The 19,891-nt window shown below is 35.5% G+C and overlaps 1 protein-coding gene across 1 annotated transcript in view; it reads left to right on the top strand.

Annotated features, from left to right (window-relative positions):
• Positions 1-19,891, top strand: part of FCHSD2 (FCH and double SH3 domains 2) — a 313,606-nt gene that overhangs the window by 227,482 nt on the left and 66,233 nt on the right. Inside the window, exons 9-10 of the mRNA XM_007173694.2 lie at positions 872-994; positions 12,591-12,686. Coding sequence (XP_007173756.1) covers positions 872-994; positions 12,591-12,686 — 219 coding nt within the window. The remainder of the gene's footprint in view (positions 1-871; positions 995-12,590; positions 12,687-19,891) is intronic.

Genomic DNA, 19,891 nt, shown 5'->3' with positions numbered 1-19,891 from the left:
AGATCTTTGTTAATTTGTAAAACTGCAGAACCTTTATTATTCTTCTTATTGATATATTTTCCCATAGCTGTTGCTAGTATGTATGTATGTATTCTATTCTACTTTGTTAGCCTAAAATTATTCAATATATTCTTTTCCATCTACACAGTTTCCACGGTTTTTATTTTGGTGGCTATGCATATTTTAGTCACTGTGTATATCATAACTAATATATCTCAAATGTTTAGTGGTTTTCTCTTCTTTTTTTTCAATTTCAAAGAGTCCTGCTCTAAATGCTTAAATAAGTAAGAATGTTTAAAGCTCTCTGTAGACTTTGCATTGGTGTTTCTTCCCCAAAACAGGATTTCTGAGTCATTTTTTTATTTTTACTATTTCTATTGTGTTTTTTCTCTGACTGCTCTATAGTAAGAATATATTAATTTAGAATCCTACCAATAATGGATGAGGAAAAATGGAGGAGATTAATGTTTATTGAATGTCTGTTCTGTTCCAGGCACTGTGTCTGGATCCTTTACATCCATTATCTCATTTAACTCCCACACCTACTCTTATAAAGTGACTACAGAAATTGACATAACTAATAAGCAGATGAACAAATATCAGAAACCAAACATTTTGTCTCCCAAGTGTTATCCTATCCCCACAACTTTACCAATATTGGGGTTTACCTTTTTTAGTTCCTATTTATTAGAGAAATTCATGTTTTCCCAAGTGATTGTTTAAGGTTTATATTTATCCTTACGTAACGACCTATATCTTTTATTAATTTTTTATTAATAGATTTTAAACTGAACTTACCTTTTAAACAATAGGCATTGTGTGTCAAAGCTTTGTCATAATTTTTTTGCTTTTGTTTACTCCTCTTTTACAGGCTCTTGATGGAAATGTATATGACCACCTCAAGGATTATTTAATAGCCTTCAGCCGGACAGAGCTAGAGACATGCCAAGCTGTGCAGAACACATTCCAGTTTTTATTAGAAACCTCCAGCAAGGCAAGTTACCTTTAGTGCAATATGTGATGTTATCCACTTTAGAATCTAAAATGTTTTTTGCATACAAACAAAATGAAGGTACCAATGACATTAGAAGAATGCTTTAAAGGACAAATTTCCTGGAAACGCTATTTCTTCTAACAAAATTGGACGGTGTATTGTTCTCCTTGATGAAGGTCAAAAAAGTCTATTGCCATGTTGCTCTTGAGAAGAATGGTTTAAAGAGCTTTTATCTTTCACTAAAATGAATTTTGAATACACTCAGTTCGTAAAACAACAAAGTCATGTGTCAGTGCGAAGAATAATAAAGGGGCACAAAAAGGAAAATTAGCATTTTATAATTGATAAAGAAATTAATGTTATAATATCTTGTTTTTAGAAATTAACCTTGCCTTCTATATGCTGTCATTCTTTGATAGTAATCTTTTCATTCAAAAGTGTTGACATCCATCAACTTTGCTGGCATGTCACACTGTTTACATAGAAAATAAATGAAATTGTTTTTCTTTAGGATCTGACAGATTAAAATTTTTTACAGTAGAGAAACTGCCCTTTGGAAGATAAATTGTTCCTGCAATTAATAAATCTTATTTTCTTTCTGATAAATTAAGTGCATAGTAAATGTTTTCTGACTGAATGAATACATTTATTAAAATATATTCATTTTATAACTGCTATTTTAAAAGATCCAGTTCAATTCTCCTTTTTGGCAGGAGGAGCAGGAACTAGCTAATACCTTAGAAAGTTGTTTGGAAAGGAATCAGGGTCTCCATCTCACAAGACAGTGTCCAAAGACAGGAAAGAAAAGGGACACAGACTTTTCTTCCTGAACGCCTCCATGTGTATTTATTCGTATTTTCAGTGTACCATAGCTCCAATTCTATTTTTAGAAAAACATTTAAATTGTTAAGTTGATATGGGAGTACAAATATCACTAGTCTGGTGCTTTGAAATCCTGTCATATTTTTGTATTCTTATATTTTCACCCCCCATGATTCAATAAAAGATATAAAAGGATGGATGTATAGAAAGGATAAATGGATGGATTAGATGGATAGTTAAGTGAAAGAAAATGTAGAAAAATAATAATTGAAGAATCTAGGTAGTGAGTATATAGGTGTTTCTGTACAATTCTTTTTATTTTAACATGTGTACATTTGACATCTTCCGTGAGAGAATGTTGCAGGGAAAAGTCTATAAAAACATCTTGGTTTTGTTCCTTTTATGGAGAGGTTGATTTTTGACTAGTAATCAGATTGTTTATATTTATTGGTCCATTCAGATTTTCTGTTTCTTTTTAGTACATTTTGGTAACTTACACTTTCCTAGATGAATTGTCCATTTCATTTATCAAATTTGATGTCATAAATTTGCATATAAAGTTGTTTGCCTCTGTAGTTGTCTCCCTTTTCATTTCTAGTATTGTTTGTGCTTTCTCTCTTACTTTGATCAGACTTACCAGTCTATTTTATTAATGTTTTCCAAGAGCCAGCTCTTGTTCTACTTCTCAATGTTATTGTTTCCTGTCTCCTTAATTTCTGCCTTTATATTCATTATTTCTTTCTACTTTATTACAGTTTATGTTTTTATTCTTTTTCAGGCTTTTTTTCTATTAGGTTCTATATTTTCAGTCTTTCTTGTTTTCAAGGAAATCCACTTGAACCTAAAAAATTTCTCTTTCTGCTTTAATTGCAGTCCATGATATGTTTGTAGGGCTTTTTTATTGTTTCTACATTCCACCCCCCACCCCCGCCCCTGTCATTAACCTATGAATTATTTAAAAGTGAGTTTTTCCAGTTTCCATTCAATGGGGGGAGTATGTAATAGGGTGGCATTTTTCATTTCTAATTTTATCAGAGAGACTGTCCCCAGACAGAATTCCTTGAAATCTCTTTTTCCAAGAATAAGTTAAGTTTGAATACACTACCTTTAGTTTATAAAACAGGTACAACATATAGTCTTTAAAATGTGCTAATATTTTATACAGCAGTTAACAATTTTCTAGGAGGTTTTAGCACATCCTCTGAGGTTGGTATTATCATGCTCATTTCATAGAGAGGAAAACAGACCCAGGAAGTTTATGTGGCTTGCCTGAGGTCACACATAGTGTTTTCCATGCTCTGCTACTATCTATATTATCTCTTTAGTTTACATTATTTTCATAGAAAATGAATTAAAAATGAATCAACTGATTTGGACACATAAAGAGATAAGCTTTTATTTTCCACTACATTCACTCACATGAGTATCTTACTCCCCAGGGATGAGGAATAAATGAGATGCTCTTATGTTTAGATTGAAAGTGGTAGTAATAAAAATTTTGTAAGAATGATGTAACTAGGAATTGTGCCCTTTTGTTCCTAGTACCAGAAGAGCTCATACCTATAAGTTTTATGCCACGTGTTTTTCTGTTACAAAGAGCTTGTTATGCTGCTCTTGTTATACTGCTAAAAGCAACCTAGTGATCTAATAACCCAAAAAGAAGTTTGAAATTCTTTTGGTTTTTATTCTACACATTACTAGCTTGTCTTTTTTTGGGGGGGGGGGGCGGAATTCATTTTTTTCCACATATCTAAATTGTAACTGTACATGTTCTCAAAGATATTTTGGAGGTAATCCATAGTGACACATTGTAAATTTTACGGTGCCCTCTATATCTTTTATCCCCTAAAGGGAAACAGCTGGCCCTAGGAACTTTTAATTTTAATTATTTATGAAGCTTGCTTTTCTTCTTAATATTTTATGAAATGCTTTCTACATGTAACTGAAGCAGATGTTGTCAGAGATATTTTCTCTGGCATAGTTAATTCTAAAAGTAGTTCTACTGGCCCTACAGTTTATGTGTGCTTGCTTTCTGTCTGCATAAGGGAATTCCTACCAATTAATAATGCAGGTCTTCTAACAATTCAAAAATAACAATGTTATTCTATATTTCTTTGGAAATTAAATTGTCTAGTACTGTCATTCTTAATACCTTGAAGACTTACCAAAAAAGTAAACTTAATAAAATGAAGGGGAAAAATCACATGATCATCTCAAAAGACACAGGAAAAGCATTTGACAGAATTCAACACTCTTTTATTATAAAAATGCTCAGTTGGGCTTCCCTGGTGGCGCAGTGGTTGAGAATCTGCCTGCCAATGCAGGGGACACGGGTTCGAGCCCTGGTCTGGGAAGATCCCACATGCCACGGAGCAACTGGGCCCGTGAGCCACAATTACTGAGCCTGCATGTCTGGAGCCTGTGCTCCGCAACAAGAGAGGCCGCGATGGTGGGAGGCCCGCGCACCGCGATGAAGAGTGGTCCCCACTTGCCGCAACTAGAGAAAGCCCTCGCACAGAAACGAAGACTCAACACAGTCATAAATAAATAAATAAATAAATAAATAAATAAATAAATAAATAAATAAATAAATAAAAGAACGTGAATTTCTTTAAAAAAAAAAAAAAAAAAAGACTCCCTCTCAACAGACCACAGCAGAAGTAAGGGCCTGGGTCCCCAGCTTCCATAATTAGACCCTGGGGATGCTGACGGAGCTCTTAAAAAAAAAAAAAATGCTCAGCAGATTAGGAATAGAAGGGAACTTCCTGAACATGGTAAAGGGCATTTTTTTAAAACCTACATCACATATCACACTCAATGGTGAAAGACTGAAAGCTTTCCCCACCTAAGATCAGGAACAAGACAAGGATGCTCACTTTTCACCACTAATATTCACCATTGTACTGGAAGTCCTGGTCAGAGCAGTTAGGCAAGAAATAGAAATAGGAGGCACCAAATGGGAAAGAAAGAAGTAAAATTATCTATATTTGCACATGACATGATTATAGAAAATCCTGTAGATTCCACAAAAGTCCTAGAGCTAATAAATGAATTCAGCAAAAGTTGCAAATACAAAATCAAAACATAAAAATCAGTTGTGTTTCCATAATACTCCATCAATGAATGAACTGAAAGAAAATTAAGAAAATAATTCTAACTACAATACCATTTGAAGAATAACTACTTAGAAGTAAATTTATCCAAAACGTGAAAAACTTGTACATTGAAAACTACAAAACATTGCTGAAATTAAAGAAGACCTAAATAAATGGAAATAATAAATGTTTATGGATTGGAAAGTTTCATATCACTAATATTTCAATATTCCCCAGGGACTTCCCTGGTGGTCCAGTGGGTAAGATTCCGTGCTCCCAATGCAGGGGGCCCAGGTTCCATTCTTGATTGGGAAGCTGGATCCCTCATGCATGCTGCAACGAAGATGCTGCGTGCTGCAACTAAGACCTGGCTCAGCCTGAAAAAATAAATCATAAATAAATAAATATTTTAAAAAATATATATTTCAATATTCCCTAAAGCAATCTAATCAAGATAGTATGGTAGTAGTATAAGGATAGACATGTAGACCAGTAAGAATTGAGAGTCCAGAAATAAACTCAAACATCTGTGGCTAATTGATTTCGACAAGGTTGTCAAGGCCATTTGATAGAGAAAGAATAGTCTCTCCAATAAGAGGTGCTCAAACAACAGGATAACTACATGCAAAAGAATAAAGTTAAACCCCTTCCTCACTCCATATATAAAAATTAACTCAAAATGGGTCAACAACCTAAAACTATAAAATTATAGAAGAGAACAGAGGTAAATCTTTATTGAATTTGCCAATGTATTCTTAGGTTTAACATGAAAGCACAAGCAATAAAAGAAAAGATAGATAACTGAACTTCATCAGATTAAAAGTTTTTGTGCATCAAAGAACATTATCAAGAATGTGAAAAAGACAGCCCATAGAATAGGAGAAAATATGTATAAATCATGTGTCCGATAGGAATTTAATATTCAGAACATATAAATAACTTTTACAACTCAACACATAAAAGACAAATGACCCAATTTAAAAATGGACAAAGGACTTGAATAGACATTTTTCCAATGAAAATGTACACATGAAAAGATCCTCAGCACTATTAGTCATTAGAGAAATGCAAATCAAAACCACAATGAAATACCACTTCCCACCTAGTAGGATAGCTTTAGTATTTAAAAACAAGCACACACACAATAGCAAGTGTTGGCAAGGATGTGGAGAAATTAGAACCCTTGTACAGCGTTTGTAGGAATGTAAAATAGTACAGCCACTGTGGAAGACAGTTCGGTAGTTCCTCAAAAAGTAAGACACAGAGTTACCATATGACTCGGCACTTCCACTTTAAGAGAATTGAAAAAAAGTGTTTAAACAAAAATTTGTACAGAAATGTTCCTGGCAGTGTTATTCATAATAGCCAATAAATGTAAACACCCTAAATGTCAATCAACTGATGATTAGATAAATAAAACACAGTATATCCATACAATGGAATATTATTTGTTCATAAAAAAGAATGAACTACTGATACATCATACAACATGTATCCCACAGAATAAAATATATAAATAGCTATTACCATATGAAAAGATGTTTTTATGGGCTAGGTTGTGTCCCCCTAAAATTCATATGTTGAAGTCCTAACCTCTGGTTCCTCAGACTGTGACTGTTTTTGGATATAGGGCCTTTAAAGAGGTTATTAAGGTAAAATGAGGTCATATGGACAAGCTCTAATCCAGCATGATTGGTGTCCTTATAAGAGGAGGTTAGAACACAAACAGGCACAGAGGGAAGACCATATGAAGACACCAGGAAAAGATGACCATCTACGAGCCAAGGAAAGAGACCCTCAGAAGAAACCAAACCTGCCAACACCTTGATCTTGGACTTCTAGCCTCCAGAACAGTGAGGAAACAAGTTTATGTTGTTTAAGCCACCTCGTCTGTGATACTTTGTTATGGCAGCCCTAGGAAACTAATACAGATGCTTATACTCACTATTAATCAAAGAAATGGAAATTAAAATCACCATGAGATTCTATTCTACACTTATGAGATTGACAAAAACAGACAGGAATGACTGTTGGTGAGAATATGGATTAACAGAAACTCTTACACTGCCCTGAAGGGTACAGATTGATACATCCAATTTTAAAACATTTGACATTATCTAGTCAGTTTAAAGGTGCACTTAGCTTATGACCCAGCAGTTACTGCTCAGAATATAACCTAGAGAAACTCTGGCACATGGATACCAGGAGACTTTTGAAAGAATGTTCATAGCAACTTCCTTTATAAGACTAGAAAAAGCTAGAAATAACCCAGCTGTCCACTGACAGTAAGATGAATAATGGAATACAAGATAGCAATAAAAATGGAAGCTCTGTAGGCACATGCATTAATATGGATGAGGTTCACAAATGTGATATTGAGCAAAAAGCAAATTGCACAGCAAGGACCTACAGTATAGCACAGGGAACTATACTCAGTATTTGTAGTAACCTATAATAGAAAAGAATCTGAAAAAGAATATGTGTGTGTGTGTGTATGGCTAAATCACTTTGCTTTACACTTGAAATTAACACAACATTGTAAATTAGCTGTATTTCAATTTTAAAAAAAAGGAACTTGCAAAAGAATACACATAGTAAGATGCCATTTATACAGTGTACAAAATATCCAAGAAAACAGTATCATTTTGAGATACATCATATGTAGTAACACTATTAAAAGGAAAAAAAAAAAAGAGGAACTTGGTAAAATTCAGTAGAGTGGTTACATCTAGAGCAGCATGCACTTGCAGAGGGGCAGATATTCCCCAAGGGAGTAAAAATTGCTTCCGGATTTTGAGGGGTGGTTTGCAAAAAAATCTTAGATATTACAGCAGGCCACAGTACATAAACATATATACAGTATATTTGTGGTATTAAAATTTAATCAAAGAGGGAGATTAGGGAAAAAATGTCTTAAAAGGGTCCCTGGATTGGGGAGTGGGAGTGATAACACTTAAAAAACATTAAAAAAAAAAAAGGTTGAGGAACACTCCTTTCGAAGGAAGGTGGGAATGCAATAAGAAGAGAGTATATAGATTTCAACAGTAATAGTAATGTTTTATTTAATCTCATTGATGGATACAGAGGTGTTCTTTAACAGCTGTTTATTGAATGCTACTTTAGACAGAGTCACTCTGCTAGTTGCTGAAGGATACATCAGTAATGAGATTTAAGGCCTGACCTCAGTTGTCACAAGGAATGACAGAGGGGAGCAGGAAGGGACTGGAGGGAAAGATTACAAAGGGGATGAGAAAACTTTTGAGAGTGAGAGATAAGTTCATTATCTTGATTGTGGTGATATTTTTACAGGTGTATAGGTAAGTTAAGACTTATCAAAGTATACACTTTAAATATGTACAGTTTATTGTATGTCAGTTATACTTCAGTAACAGCCTTACAGAGAGAGAGATTGGGCATATATCCCAGAGAAAATGAAAATTTATTTTCACACAGAAACTTGGACACAAATGTAGAGTAGCTTTATTCATAATAGCCAAAAACTGGAAACTGCTTAAATGACCTTCAGTGAGTGAGGGATCAAACACATGGTGGTACTTCCATACTATGGAATACTACTCAGCAATAAAAAGGAGTGAACTGTTGATACATGCAACAAATTGGATGAACTTATAGGAAATTATGCTGAGTGAAAATGGAAATCTCAAAAAGATATATGGTGGGACTTCCCTGGTGGTCCAGTGGTTAAGACTCCGTGCTTCCACTGCAGGGGGCACGGGTTCAATCCCTGGTCAGGGAACTAAGATCCCTCATGCCGTGCCGCATGGCCAAAAAAGAAAAGATATATGGTGCATGATTCCATTATGTAACATTTGCAAAATAACATGTTTATAGAAATAGAGAACAGATTAGCAATTGCCAGGAATTAGGGAAGAGGAAAGTAGAGGGAGCTATTATGGAGTAGCACAAGGGAGTCATGTGGTGATGGTTCAGTTAAGTATCTTGATTGTGATAGTGGTTACATGAAGTTATACATATGATAAAATTGTATAGACCTCTACACATACACCACCCCAAAATGAGTGCATATATAACTGGTGAAATCTAAATAAGCTTTATGCTTTGTACCAGTGTCGATTTCCTGGTTTTGACATTTACTATATTTATGCAAGACGCCGACATTGGGAGGTGCACAGGATCTCTTTGCAACTTCCTTTCAAAATGAATTGTTCGAGAGAGAAGACCAGTAACTAACCCAGTACCTCTAGTGTACAGATCTTGTTTTCTATGTACTTTCTCCTACTCACTTAAAAAAAATAATAATAAAAGTAAATAAATAAGAACAGTGCTTCTTGGGAGAATAGCACTGATTCTAGATCTGGGACATGAGATATTTAAGGTAAATGTTAAATAACTTGTCATAATGGAAAGCAAGGAAACTGTCAAAACTATCAAAAACTACTAGTCCCATCTCAAAGGGACTCAGGATGTGATCTTGCTAGCCAAAGATGGGATAATTTTAGCATCAATAATGATAATAACAGCAGTAGATTAAAACACATCAAATATTTTTAAATCCATGACTTCGTAATAATAATTTATTAAAGCTATAATTGGTCATTCTTTGGAGGTTGCTAGGGAAACGGCTCAATTTGAAAACTAGATAATAAAGGGAAGAGGAAATGTTTATCCTGCCTTATACAAAATGTACCTCAAGGTAACTAAATAATTGACTTGGAAAGTTTTTCTTATGGAAGTATTCCAGCTAATAAATGAAACAGGAATGATAGAATTCCTTGAAAAAGTGATAGAAAAAATAGAAAAATCTCTAGTTTTTGTAACCCCTAATATGTTTAGGCATTTATCATCATAGGTCTGTTCTATTAGTTTCCTACGGCTGCTGTACAAATTACCATAAACTGGATGGCGTAAAATGACCGAAATTTATTCCCTCTGAGTTCTGGAGGCCAAAAGTCAGAAATGAAAGTGTCAGCAAGGCTGCACTCCCTCCAAAGGCTTCAGAGGATAATCAGTTTCTTACCTCTTCCAACTTCTCATAGCTTCAGACATTTTTTGGTTTGTGGTCACATTACTCCAATCTCTACCTCTGGTCTCATTGGCTCCTCTTCTGTCTGTGTTTTCTTCTGTTTGCCTTTTATAATGACATCACTTATCATTAGATTAAGGGCCCAACCACAGAATCCAGAATGACTTCCTAATCTCAAAATCCTTAACAATTACATCTGCAAAGGGCCTTTTTCCAAATGAGGTAGCATTCACAAGTTCCAGAGATTAGGACATGGACATCTCTTTTGGGGGGCCACCATTCATTCAGCCCACTACAACTGTTAATATCAAAAAGAGACAAGTCAGAGGCAAGCCTCTTCATAGAAGTAAATACCACCTTGTCAAAAATAAAAATAAAACAAAAACCTAAATGCAAAGAAGCATCAAGTTACAGGACACACAAGAAACAGAATACTGCGAGAATGGAGTCAACAAAACTCAGACTGTGGGAAACTCTACAAAACAAAAACTCAGTTTCTTCAACAAACAAATTGCAGGGGGATGGAGGTAAGGGAGATGGAGGAAGAAACCTATATATGAAAACAAACCTAAGCAACATCATCCATTTGCACTGTGGGAACCTTACTGTGATCCCAATTTGAAAAACTTTTTAAAATATGAAACAGAAATTTGAACACTTACTGGTTGTTTTATAATATTTTTGTAAATTTTAATATGGATATATTTTTTAAAGTCTTTGTCTTTTAGACATTACACTGAAATATTTATAGATGAAATGATATGTCTAGGACGTGCCTCAACAGAATTGGGGGAGGGGAGGAGCAGGTAGGTTTATAGATGAAACAAGAATTTGTGTTTTTGGAAGTTGGGTGGTAGGTACATGGGGATACATTATTCTGTTCTCTCTACTTTGAAATGTTCCGTAACAAAAAATTAAAAATTTAAAAAGGTTGATACTTCTCCCTTGAAAGAAAGAAAAAGAGGAAAGAAAGAAAGAAAAGGAAGTTTGGTTTGTGGTGCTTGAGAGGATAGGTTTAGCAACTAGAAGGATGATCCTCTTAGCTTTTTTCTGCATGGTGACTAGTGAGGCTGTGTCTCAGGGCTGTGTCAAGAGCTTTCACAGGGGACTTCCCTGGTGGCGCAGTCCTGTGTTCAATCCCTGGTCCTGGAAAATCCCACATGCTGCGGAGCAACTAAGCTACAACTACTGAAGCCCACGCACCCTAGAGCCCGCGTGCTGCAACTACTGAAGCCCGCGGGCCTAGAGCCCTTGCTCCGCAACAAGAGAAACTACCTCAATGAGAAGCCCGCACACCGCAACGAAAAGTAGACCCCACTCTCCACAACTAGAGAAAGCCCGTGTGCAGCAACGAAGACCCAACACAACCAACCAACCAACCAATAAATAAATAAATAATTTTAAAAAGAAAAAAAAAAAGAGCTTTCACAGCTACTCTAGCTTAAAACTGGAATCCAGGAAAAGAAAAAAACCCATTTCCCTTTTTTCAACCACTCCTTCCTCCATCCCACCCCTTCAGTCTGGATTAAATAGCACCATCTTTTGTGCTCTCCTAGTACCTTCTACATACTTTGATAGTGTATTTTAATTGTGTAATCTGTTTAGTTCTCCCAGTTTCTAGATTATAAGTTCCTTGAAGATATTGACTTTATTCATATTTATTCCTCTGTGTATTCCCCCTCTCTGCTGCATTTAACATTAGGCCTGATAAGCTCTCTCAGTAAATGGTTGTTGAATGGGGGTGGGGGTGCAGAGGAGCAATAGAGAATTGGGTTGTGCTGGTAAATAAAATGCAGAATATACCTCCTACTTTCTCCATCTCCTGAATGAATTCTTTTCCCAGGACTACTAAAGTATAGCCACAGAGCTGCTTTAAACTTTTCTTCCTTCTTCTGCCCATCCTCTGGCAGAGGTGCTAATGAGCTGTTATATACTGCAAATGAAAGAAGAGTCAAGGGTAAGCAGTGTAGCAAAATAGAAAATGGGTTTCTGCACAATCAAATGTTGCTGATTTCCACTCTTTCCCAGAGTATATAATACAATGAATTCTTTTTAGATGACTGTCTTTCTGTGCTATTTGTTTTGTTACTTTATGTGTATTAGAATTCCCCTTCTCTATAAATTCCTTTCTAGTCTGTCTTCTTGGTATGCTTTAAGATGGTAATTAGAATACAACCTCCTTAAAAAGGTGGCAAGAAGTACTAGAAAAATACTATTTTGTGTTATGTATAAGGTTATTTGGCAGTTTCCTAGTAGATGGCAATCTCCATAAAGCAAACTTTAAGAGGCCTACAAAACTTTAGAACTGGGAGAGACCTGACAAACTAATGTGCTTCCCTATTTGCACCTACCCCCCGTTCAAAAGAATAACGTTTTGTGTAATAGCCATCTTTTTGCAGTCTTAAAATAGTACATATTGTCTAGTCCCCAAATCTGGGCTAGTTTCTAAACTAGTACTTTCCATACTTAGATTCTTGAGAAAATGGGGCACAAGGATAACAACTATTATCTAAAATGAAAAAAAAAAATTGTAATTATAATTTCTTTTTGACCATGTAGTACTGGATGATTGCTCATTTTTAGAAAACAGCAGAATAAAGCTTAAACTTTAAAACACAATTATTGAACATTTTAACCTTATTAAAGACTTAAAGATATTTTATTTTCTCTTTAGGTGGTACGAGACTATAATCTTCAGCTGTTTTTACAAGAGAATGCTGTATTTCACAAACCCCAGCCCTTCCAGTTCCAGCCTTGTGACAGTGATACTGTAAGGGAATTCCAGATTTTCATTTCATTTGTCTTTAAGCTATGTTTGTTCTTAAATAACTACTATCCTTGGAATAGACAGACAAAAACTGAGTGTATCTCAATATTATAACAAAACTGTGAGGATGCAGAGAAACTGTGACATTTCTTCTTTCTAAAATGTGACTAACACGCCCAGTATCTTTATGCTAACAACTTTCTGCTTAATAAGGTTAAATCATAAAACAAGTTACTGGAAATCTGAAAACTAAACTGAGGGAAAAAGAAAAAAATATTCAATAAATTTTTTTCAATTCAAATGTAAATTACATACTTTCTATTCATGAAATTCTTCACATGCATACCCTTCCAAAGAAACCAGTGGTTAAGTTTTAACCAGAATAGAATTAATAAATAGAATAATGAATATATGCATACAAATATTTTTACTGGTTTTATTAAAAATTATAGACCCTTTATAATTCCTTTCAGATTTCTTAGAATGTTAAAGTGTTGACACGAATGCCAAATTGGCAGTGTTTAAAAAACAATCATTAATCATACATTTTTATCCTTGAGTTTACTCTATGAAAAATGATAGCCATTTTTTAATTAAAGAAAAAGAACCAGAATACTAATTTAATAACATTTTTTAAAAGGTATTTAACTTCTACAAGGTGAGAAAACACATGTTGGCATATCTAGCACATTCTCTCAATGCAGGCAAGCCAAGAGGGAAGTCAAGTTGTATTGGTAAAGTCTTGGTAAACCTAGAATCAAAACCGGGGGAGTTTATGATATCAGAGTTTAATGGTATCAGTTTAATAGAAACCTTTGCTGGAGATATCTTCATTACTTTTCCTACTAAATTTTAAGTAGCCCTGTTAGTGGCTATATAAAGAAATGTAGGGAATCAGCATTTCCCTCTAGATTATTAACCCTTGCCCTTTATAGTAGCGCCTTTTTTTTATCGATCAGCTTTTGCTTAATGACTCGGAGACATTGTCCTGAGGATACAGGGTATGGACAAGTTTGCCAAGCTTGACTTAAAATTGCGACTAATTTGAGATTATTTTATCTTTGCCCATTTTCCTCAGGAAAATCAGAATAATAGTGACTCTCATCTCACTCATCCAAAGCCCAATGACAACCTGAAATCCTTCATTGTTTCTGAACACTGTGCTAAATGTTCTTAGCTGTGTGTCCCTGTTTGCCTTAAAATTCTAACTGTATGCTGTTTTCTGTCCTTGTGCAATCTGTACTGGGCAGAGTTTAAAAGCTGCCCAACTGGTGGATATTGAGCTCTCCCCTGTCAGTGCTCTGAGAATGACCATAGCTGAGGTATATGGGGGTGTGGGTCAAGGGTGGGAGGGATGGGGTGCGTGGGTTTGCATGCTGATGAAGGGTGGGACCTGGTATTGGAATGAAAGTTATAAATATATGTGTAAGGGGCTACTGAATGCATAAGCTGGGGCTTTCTGTTTTTCCCTTATAAATTAGGGATTTCTTTTCCTGTTTATAGTGAAAAGATTGAGCTTCTCATTTGTCATCTTGTCTGAAGCACCTTAGTTTTCCTCAACAGGAGTGCTGGAAAGAACCTTAGAGCTAACTTGCCTTTATTAAAGAGGAAACTGAAGCCTAGAAAGGAAAAGAGACTTGTCCAGAGTCATACAGTGAATTAATGACACATTAATGTCTTGATTGCAGTTTAATGTTCTTTCCACATGCTACTCTGTTTTCTAAGAAGAAATGTTCAGCACTTGGGGAGCAGTTAATTTTTTCATAATGGAAAAAGATAAATGCTCACACATTTGTAAAAATCATCCCAGATTGTCAACCATGGAAAAAGTCTTTAGAATAATCATTTTGAAAATGTATTTACCTGTAAAATTTGTTGTATGTACTTTTTGTTTTGTTGTAGATTAAGTATTCTTACTGCTCACAAAGAATAAAATCCCAAATAATTGTTTTTACTCAGTATGGACTAGTACTGTTCTTTCATATGAGAATGGAACCATTGTTTACTTGCTTTTCTGGTTTCCTCTTGGAAAAGCCTGTCATGGAGAGTGCCAGTCAGTGCCCCATTAACTTACTCCTCCTGCCGGGTAAATGCAGGGCATGTAGGAAGCACTAATTGCCACTATCTTCTGTCGTATTTCTGAAATTGCTATTGTTCCTATCCTATTTTGGAGCATATTTTAATTCAACAGACACTGAGTCCCTACTGCATCTGAGTGCCAATCGTTCAGATAGAGGCTGAGGATAGCTATTACATGTTAAGAGCCTGGACTAGATGAGCTCACTGACATGTACACAAATAAGTAAAATATAATGAGGCAAGTGCTGTATATGATAGAGTGCTCCTGCTGTCCATTGATGGGTACAGTTAATGCATCCTGATGTAGTATAATTTTTTTACAAATTTTTTGAGCCATATTTACATATCATATAATTCACCCATTTCAAGTATATGATTCACTGATTTTTAGTAAATTGACCAAATTGTACAACCATCATCACAAGTAAGTTTTAGAACATTTTCATGACCCCAGTAAGATCCCTCGCGTCCGTTTACTGTTAATCCCTATTCCCATCCCCTGCCCAGGCAACCTCTAATCTATTTTCTTTCTCTATAGGTTTCTGTTTTCTAGAAATTTCATATAAATTGAATCATACAATATGTGGTCCCTTATGTCTTGCTTCTTTCACTTAGCATGTTTTTGAGGTTCATCTATGTCTTAGAATGTATCAATAGTTTGTACCTTTTTAATTACTGAATAGTGTTATGAATATACCACATTTTGTTTATCTGTTCATCAGTGATAGGCATTTAGGTTGTTACCCACTTTTGGCTGTTATCAATAATGCCGATATTAACATTTGTGTACAAGTCTTTGTATGAATATGTTTTCAATACTCTTGAGTTGCTGAGTCTTATGGTAAATTTGTTTCACTTTTTAAGAAATTGACAAACTTTTCCAAAGTGGCTACCATTTTGTGTTTCTACTACCATTGTATGTATATGGGTTCTTGTTTCTCCACATCTTCACTTCCATTTGTTATTGTCTCTCTATCTCTTTGCTTATAGCCATCCTAGAGGATGTGAAATGGTATCTCATTGTGGTTTTGATTTGCATTAACCTAATGACTGATAATGTTGAGTTTCTTCTAATGAGCTTATTAGTGATTCATATATTTACTTTGGTAAAATGTCTATTCATATCTTTTGTCTTTTTTAATCAGATTGTTTGTCTTCTTAGTATGGATTAGATCTTGAAGATGAATTGAAATTTACTTTGCAGTGATTGAAAAACAACATGCCAGGAAGTGAAAATAACAATTGAAAATAATGAAAATAATAGGTGAAATTCACTGAAGATTTGTTTCATGCTAGATATTTTTCTGATTGCATTGCCTGTATTAACTCATTTAGCCCTCTCAACAATCCCATATTTTAGGTTCTCTTTTTAATACTCATTTTATAGTCGAGGAAACTATGGTTAGGAAATTTGCTCAAGATCACTCAGCTAGTAAGTGTTGGAGCCAGAAAAGCTTGAAAGTGCATTACCTGTATTTGAAATAGCAAGTAGGTTTGGTATGGTGAAGGTGTTGAACAACACCATAAATGTAGGTTGCAACCAGATTTTGTGTTTGAGCTTCACATATGGTAGTATATGGAGAACTATGGAATGTTTTCAAGTAGGACAGTCATATGGTAATTGCAGATGGATTCCCCCTGCAGGACAGTATTGTTCCTTAATTTTATTTTGGATTTTATAATTTATATTAGGAACTTTGAACTCCTTATAGATTTAATACATTTTTTATTCACTCAATAGATATTTATTGTGTATAATTTGTATATACCCTTGCCTTATATAGAGATGAGTAGTCAATAAATATTTGATCTAGATTTAGGTAAGATGCATTCAGGAAAGCCATAGGACTTTTAAAGTCACCACCATGATTAAAGGTAACTTATTTTCTTCTGAAGGTTTTTGTATATTATCTTAACATTTTTTTAAAAAACTTTTTAATATAACCCATTTCAAATTCCAGTATTTTCCCTACAAAAGTAAAAAATGTCCAGTTGAAAACATACAGTCACAGTATTACCACTGGAATTTAATTAAGGGTTGAAATTATTGCACTTCTTGTTTTTTTGGCTTATCTTCTTTTGTCTGCTGGTAAATCAAAATTCCTTTTCATTTTATTTTAATATATGATTATTTTGAGTCATGTTTTAAAATGATATACCAAAAGGAACTGGCCAAAATGATTTTATAAGGTCACAATTCTCTATTCTGTACAGCCACAGAATTAAATTAGGAATCTTAGTTTAGCCATAAGATGGTTACAAGTGACAGTGATCAGTGGCAAGTTTCATCTGATGTAGTAATTTAGTAGCTGGCTCATGGTTAATACTGAAATATTTCCATGTCTCTATTTCCATATAGAGTTACTGATTTCTAAAGTATCCTTTCTTTATTCTTCTTTATATCTTCTGGTATCAGATGATACCAGAAAGTCAAAAATCTTTCTAGAAATAGTAAAGTTCATGTTTCTTCACTGAAATGAAAGTTTTTAATACAAGATTGTTCTGAGAAGGATATGGAATGTAGCCTAAAATTTTTTTTTAATAATTTTAAAATTTTTATTTATTTATTTTTTTGGCTGCGTTGGGTCTTCATCTCTGCGCGCAGGCTTTCTCTAGTTGCAGCAAGCTGGGGCTACTCTTCGTTGCAGTGCACAGGCTTCGCATTGGGGTGGCTTCTCGTTGCAGAGCATAGGCTCTAGGCATGCAGGCTTCAGTAGTTGTGGCACGTGGGCTCAGTAGTTGTGGCTCGCAGGCTCTAGAGTGCAGGCTCAGTGGTTGTGGCGCATGGGCTTAGTTGCTCCGCGGCATGTGGGATCTTCCCGGACCAGGGCTCGAACCCGCATCCCCTGCACTGGCAGGCAGATTCTTAACCACTGCACCACCAAGGAAGCCCTGTAGCCTAAAATTTTTATTCCCCCCCAAAAAGGATATTCTATGAGAGAGAATTTATTTATTTTAATATTTATTTATTTGGCTGTGCCAGGTCTTCGTTGCCGCATGTGGGATCCTCGTTGTGGCATGTGGGATCTTTTTTAGTTGCAGCATGAGGGCTCTTAGTTGCGGCATGCGGGATCTAGTTCCCTGACCAGGGATGGAACCCAGGCCCCCTGCATTGGGAGCGTGGGGTCTTAACCACTGGACCACCAGGGAAGTCCCAATGAGAGAATTTACATTTATCAGGCTCTCTATGTTGAAGAGTGATTCAGCTGTCACATGGGTCATACTTGTATTAGACATTCAAACAGGTGTTGTACAATGAGAAATCATGGGCTTTGGAGTCAAATCCTGGCTGTGCTATATGCTAGCTGTGTTTATTTTTTTATTTTTATTTTTTTATTTACTTATTTTTTTAAACATCTTTATTGGAGTATAATTGCTTTACAATGGTGTGTTAGTTTCTGCTTTATAACAAAGTGAATCAGCTATACATATACATATATCCCCATATCTCTTCCCTCTTGCGTCTCCCTCCCTCCCACCCTCCCTATCCCACCCCTCTAGGTGGTCACAAAGCACCGAGCTCATCTCCCTGTGCTATGCGGCTGCTTCCCACTAGCTATCTATTTTACATTTGGTAGTATATATAAGTCCATGCCACTCTCTCACTTCGTCCCAGCTTACCCTTCCCCCTCCCCACGTCCTCAAGTCCATTCTCTAGTAGGTCTGCGTCTTTATTCCCGTCCTGCCCCTAGGTTCTTCATAAACACATGAAAGAATGCTCAACATCATTAATCATTAGAGAAATGCAAACCAAAACTACAGTGAGGTATCACCTCACACCAGTCAGAATGGCCATCATCAAAAAATCTACAAACAATAAATGCTGAAGAGGGTATGGAGAAGAGGGAACCCTCTTGCACTGTTGGTAGGAATGTAAATTGATACAGCCACTATGGAGAACAGTATGGAGGTTCCTTACAAAACTAAAAATAGAACTACCATATGACCCAGCAATCCCACTACTGGGCATATACCCTGAGAAAACCATAATTCAAAAAGAGACATGTACCACAATGTTCATTGCAGCACTATTTACAATAGCCAGGACATGGAAGCAACCTAAGTGTCCATCGACAGATGAATGGATAAAGAAGATGTGGCACATATGTACAATGGAATATTACTCAGCCATAAAAGGAAGCGAAATTGAGTTATTTGTAGTGAGGTGGATGGACCTAGGGTTTGTCACACAGAGTGAAGTAAGTCAGAAAGAGAAAAACAAATACCGTATACTAACACATATATATGGAATTTTAAAAAAAGAGGTTATGTGTTTATTTTTATTTACATATTTATATATATTTAACCTCTCTGATTCAGCTTCCTTGTATGAAATGACTATACTTTATTGAGTTTGAAAATTAAACTTGACTCAGTGCCTGGCACATAGTAGATAGAAGATAAATGTTGACAGCCTTTTTTTTTTTTTTCTATCCACAAGACAGGCATATTTCATTTTTTTTTAGGTTGTGCCACTAATTACTATAAGAAATACTAACATATCAAATATAGAAGACATTACCAAGATTATAAAATATTGCAGTCATGGCCCCCAGTTCTCAACTCCCTTACTGAGTCTATCACTGAAAGTCCCTTGGGACTTCTGCTCTCCTGTTTTATTCTACAAGGCATAACTCACCAACCTCTCAGCAGTTTTTAAGGCTAAAAGGCAATCTGTGTGGAATAAAGAGTAGCCAATAGCTAACGATTAGTGTCCATTCTTATTCTTCTTATAAGTACATGACTTGCCTTGCTCAGCACCTCTCTGCCCTGCATACATCTCAGTGTGTCTCCCTTCCATTACCAGAACTAGTGATGTGTACCCTTAGGGAGCATTTCCTCACATCCTATGAAAAAGGACAAGGTCAACCTGGGATGGGAAATAATACGAGAAACATGCACGTCCACAAAACTTAGATAAGTATGACCTATACAAGCAGGAAAAACTTAAGGAAACGTTTCCCTCAGACTTCCTGGTGGGGATGAGAAGACCTTTTCCTCTTTACCTTCTCTGAACTGCAAATAAAAAGATCCTCACAGATAATGATAAGAGAAAAGAGCTGACAAATTTCCAACATATGATCTTTTCCTGTTATTTGAACTGCTAGTTCTGATGTTTAATTCTGCCT

The sequence above is a fragment of the Balaenoptera acutorostrata genome, chromosome 9 (genome assembly GCF_949987535.1).
Source record: "Balaenoptera acutorostrata chromosome 9, mBalAcu1.1, whole genome shotgun sequence".
Taxonomy (NCBI): Eukaryota; Metazoa; Chordata; class Mammalia; order Artiodactyla; family Balaenopteridae; genus Balaenoptera; species Balaenoptera acutorostrata.
This window is presented reverse-complemented; position numbering and strand designations above follow the sequence as displayed.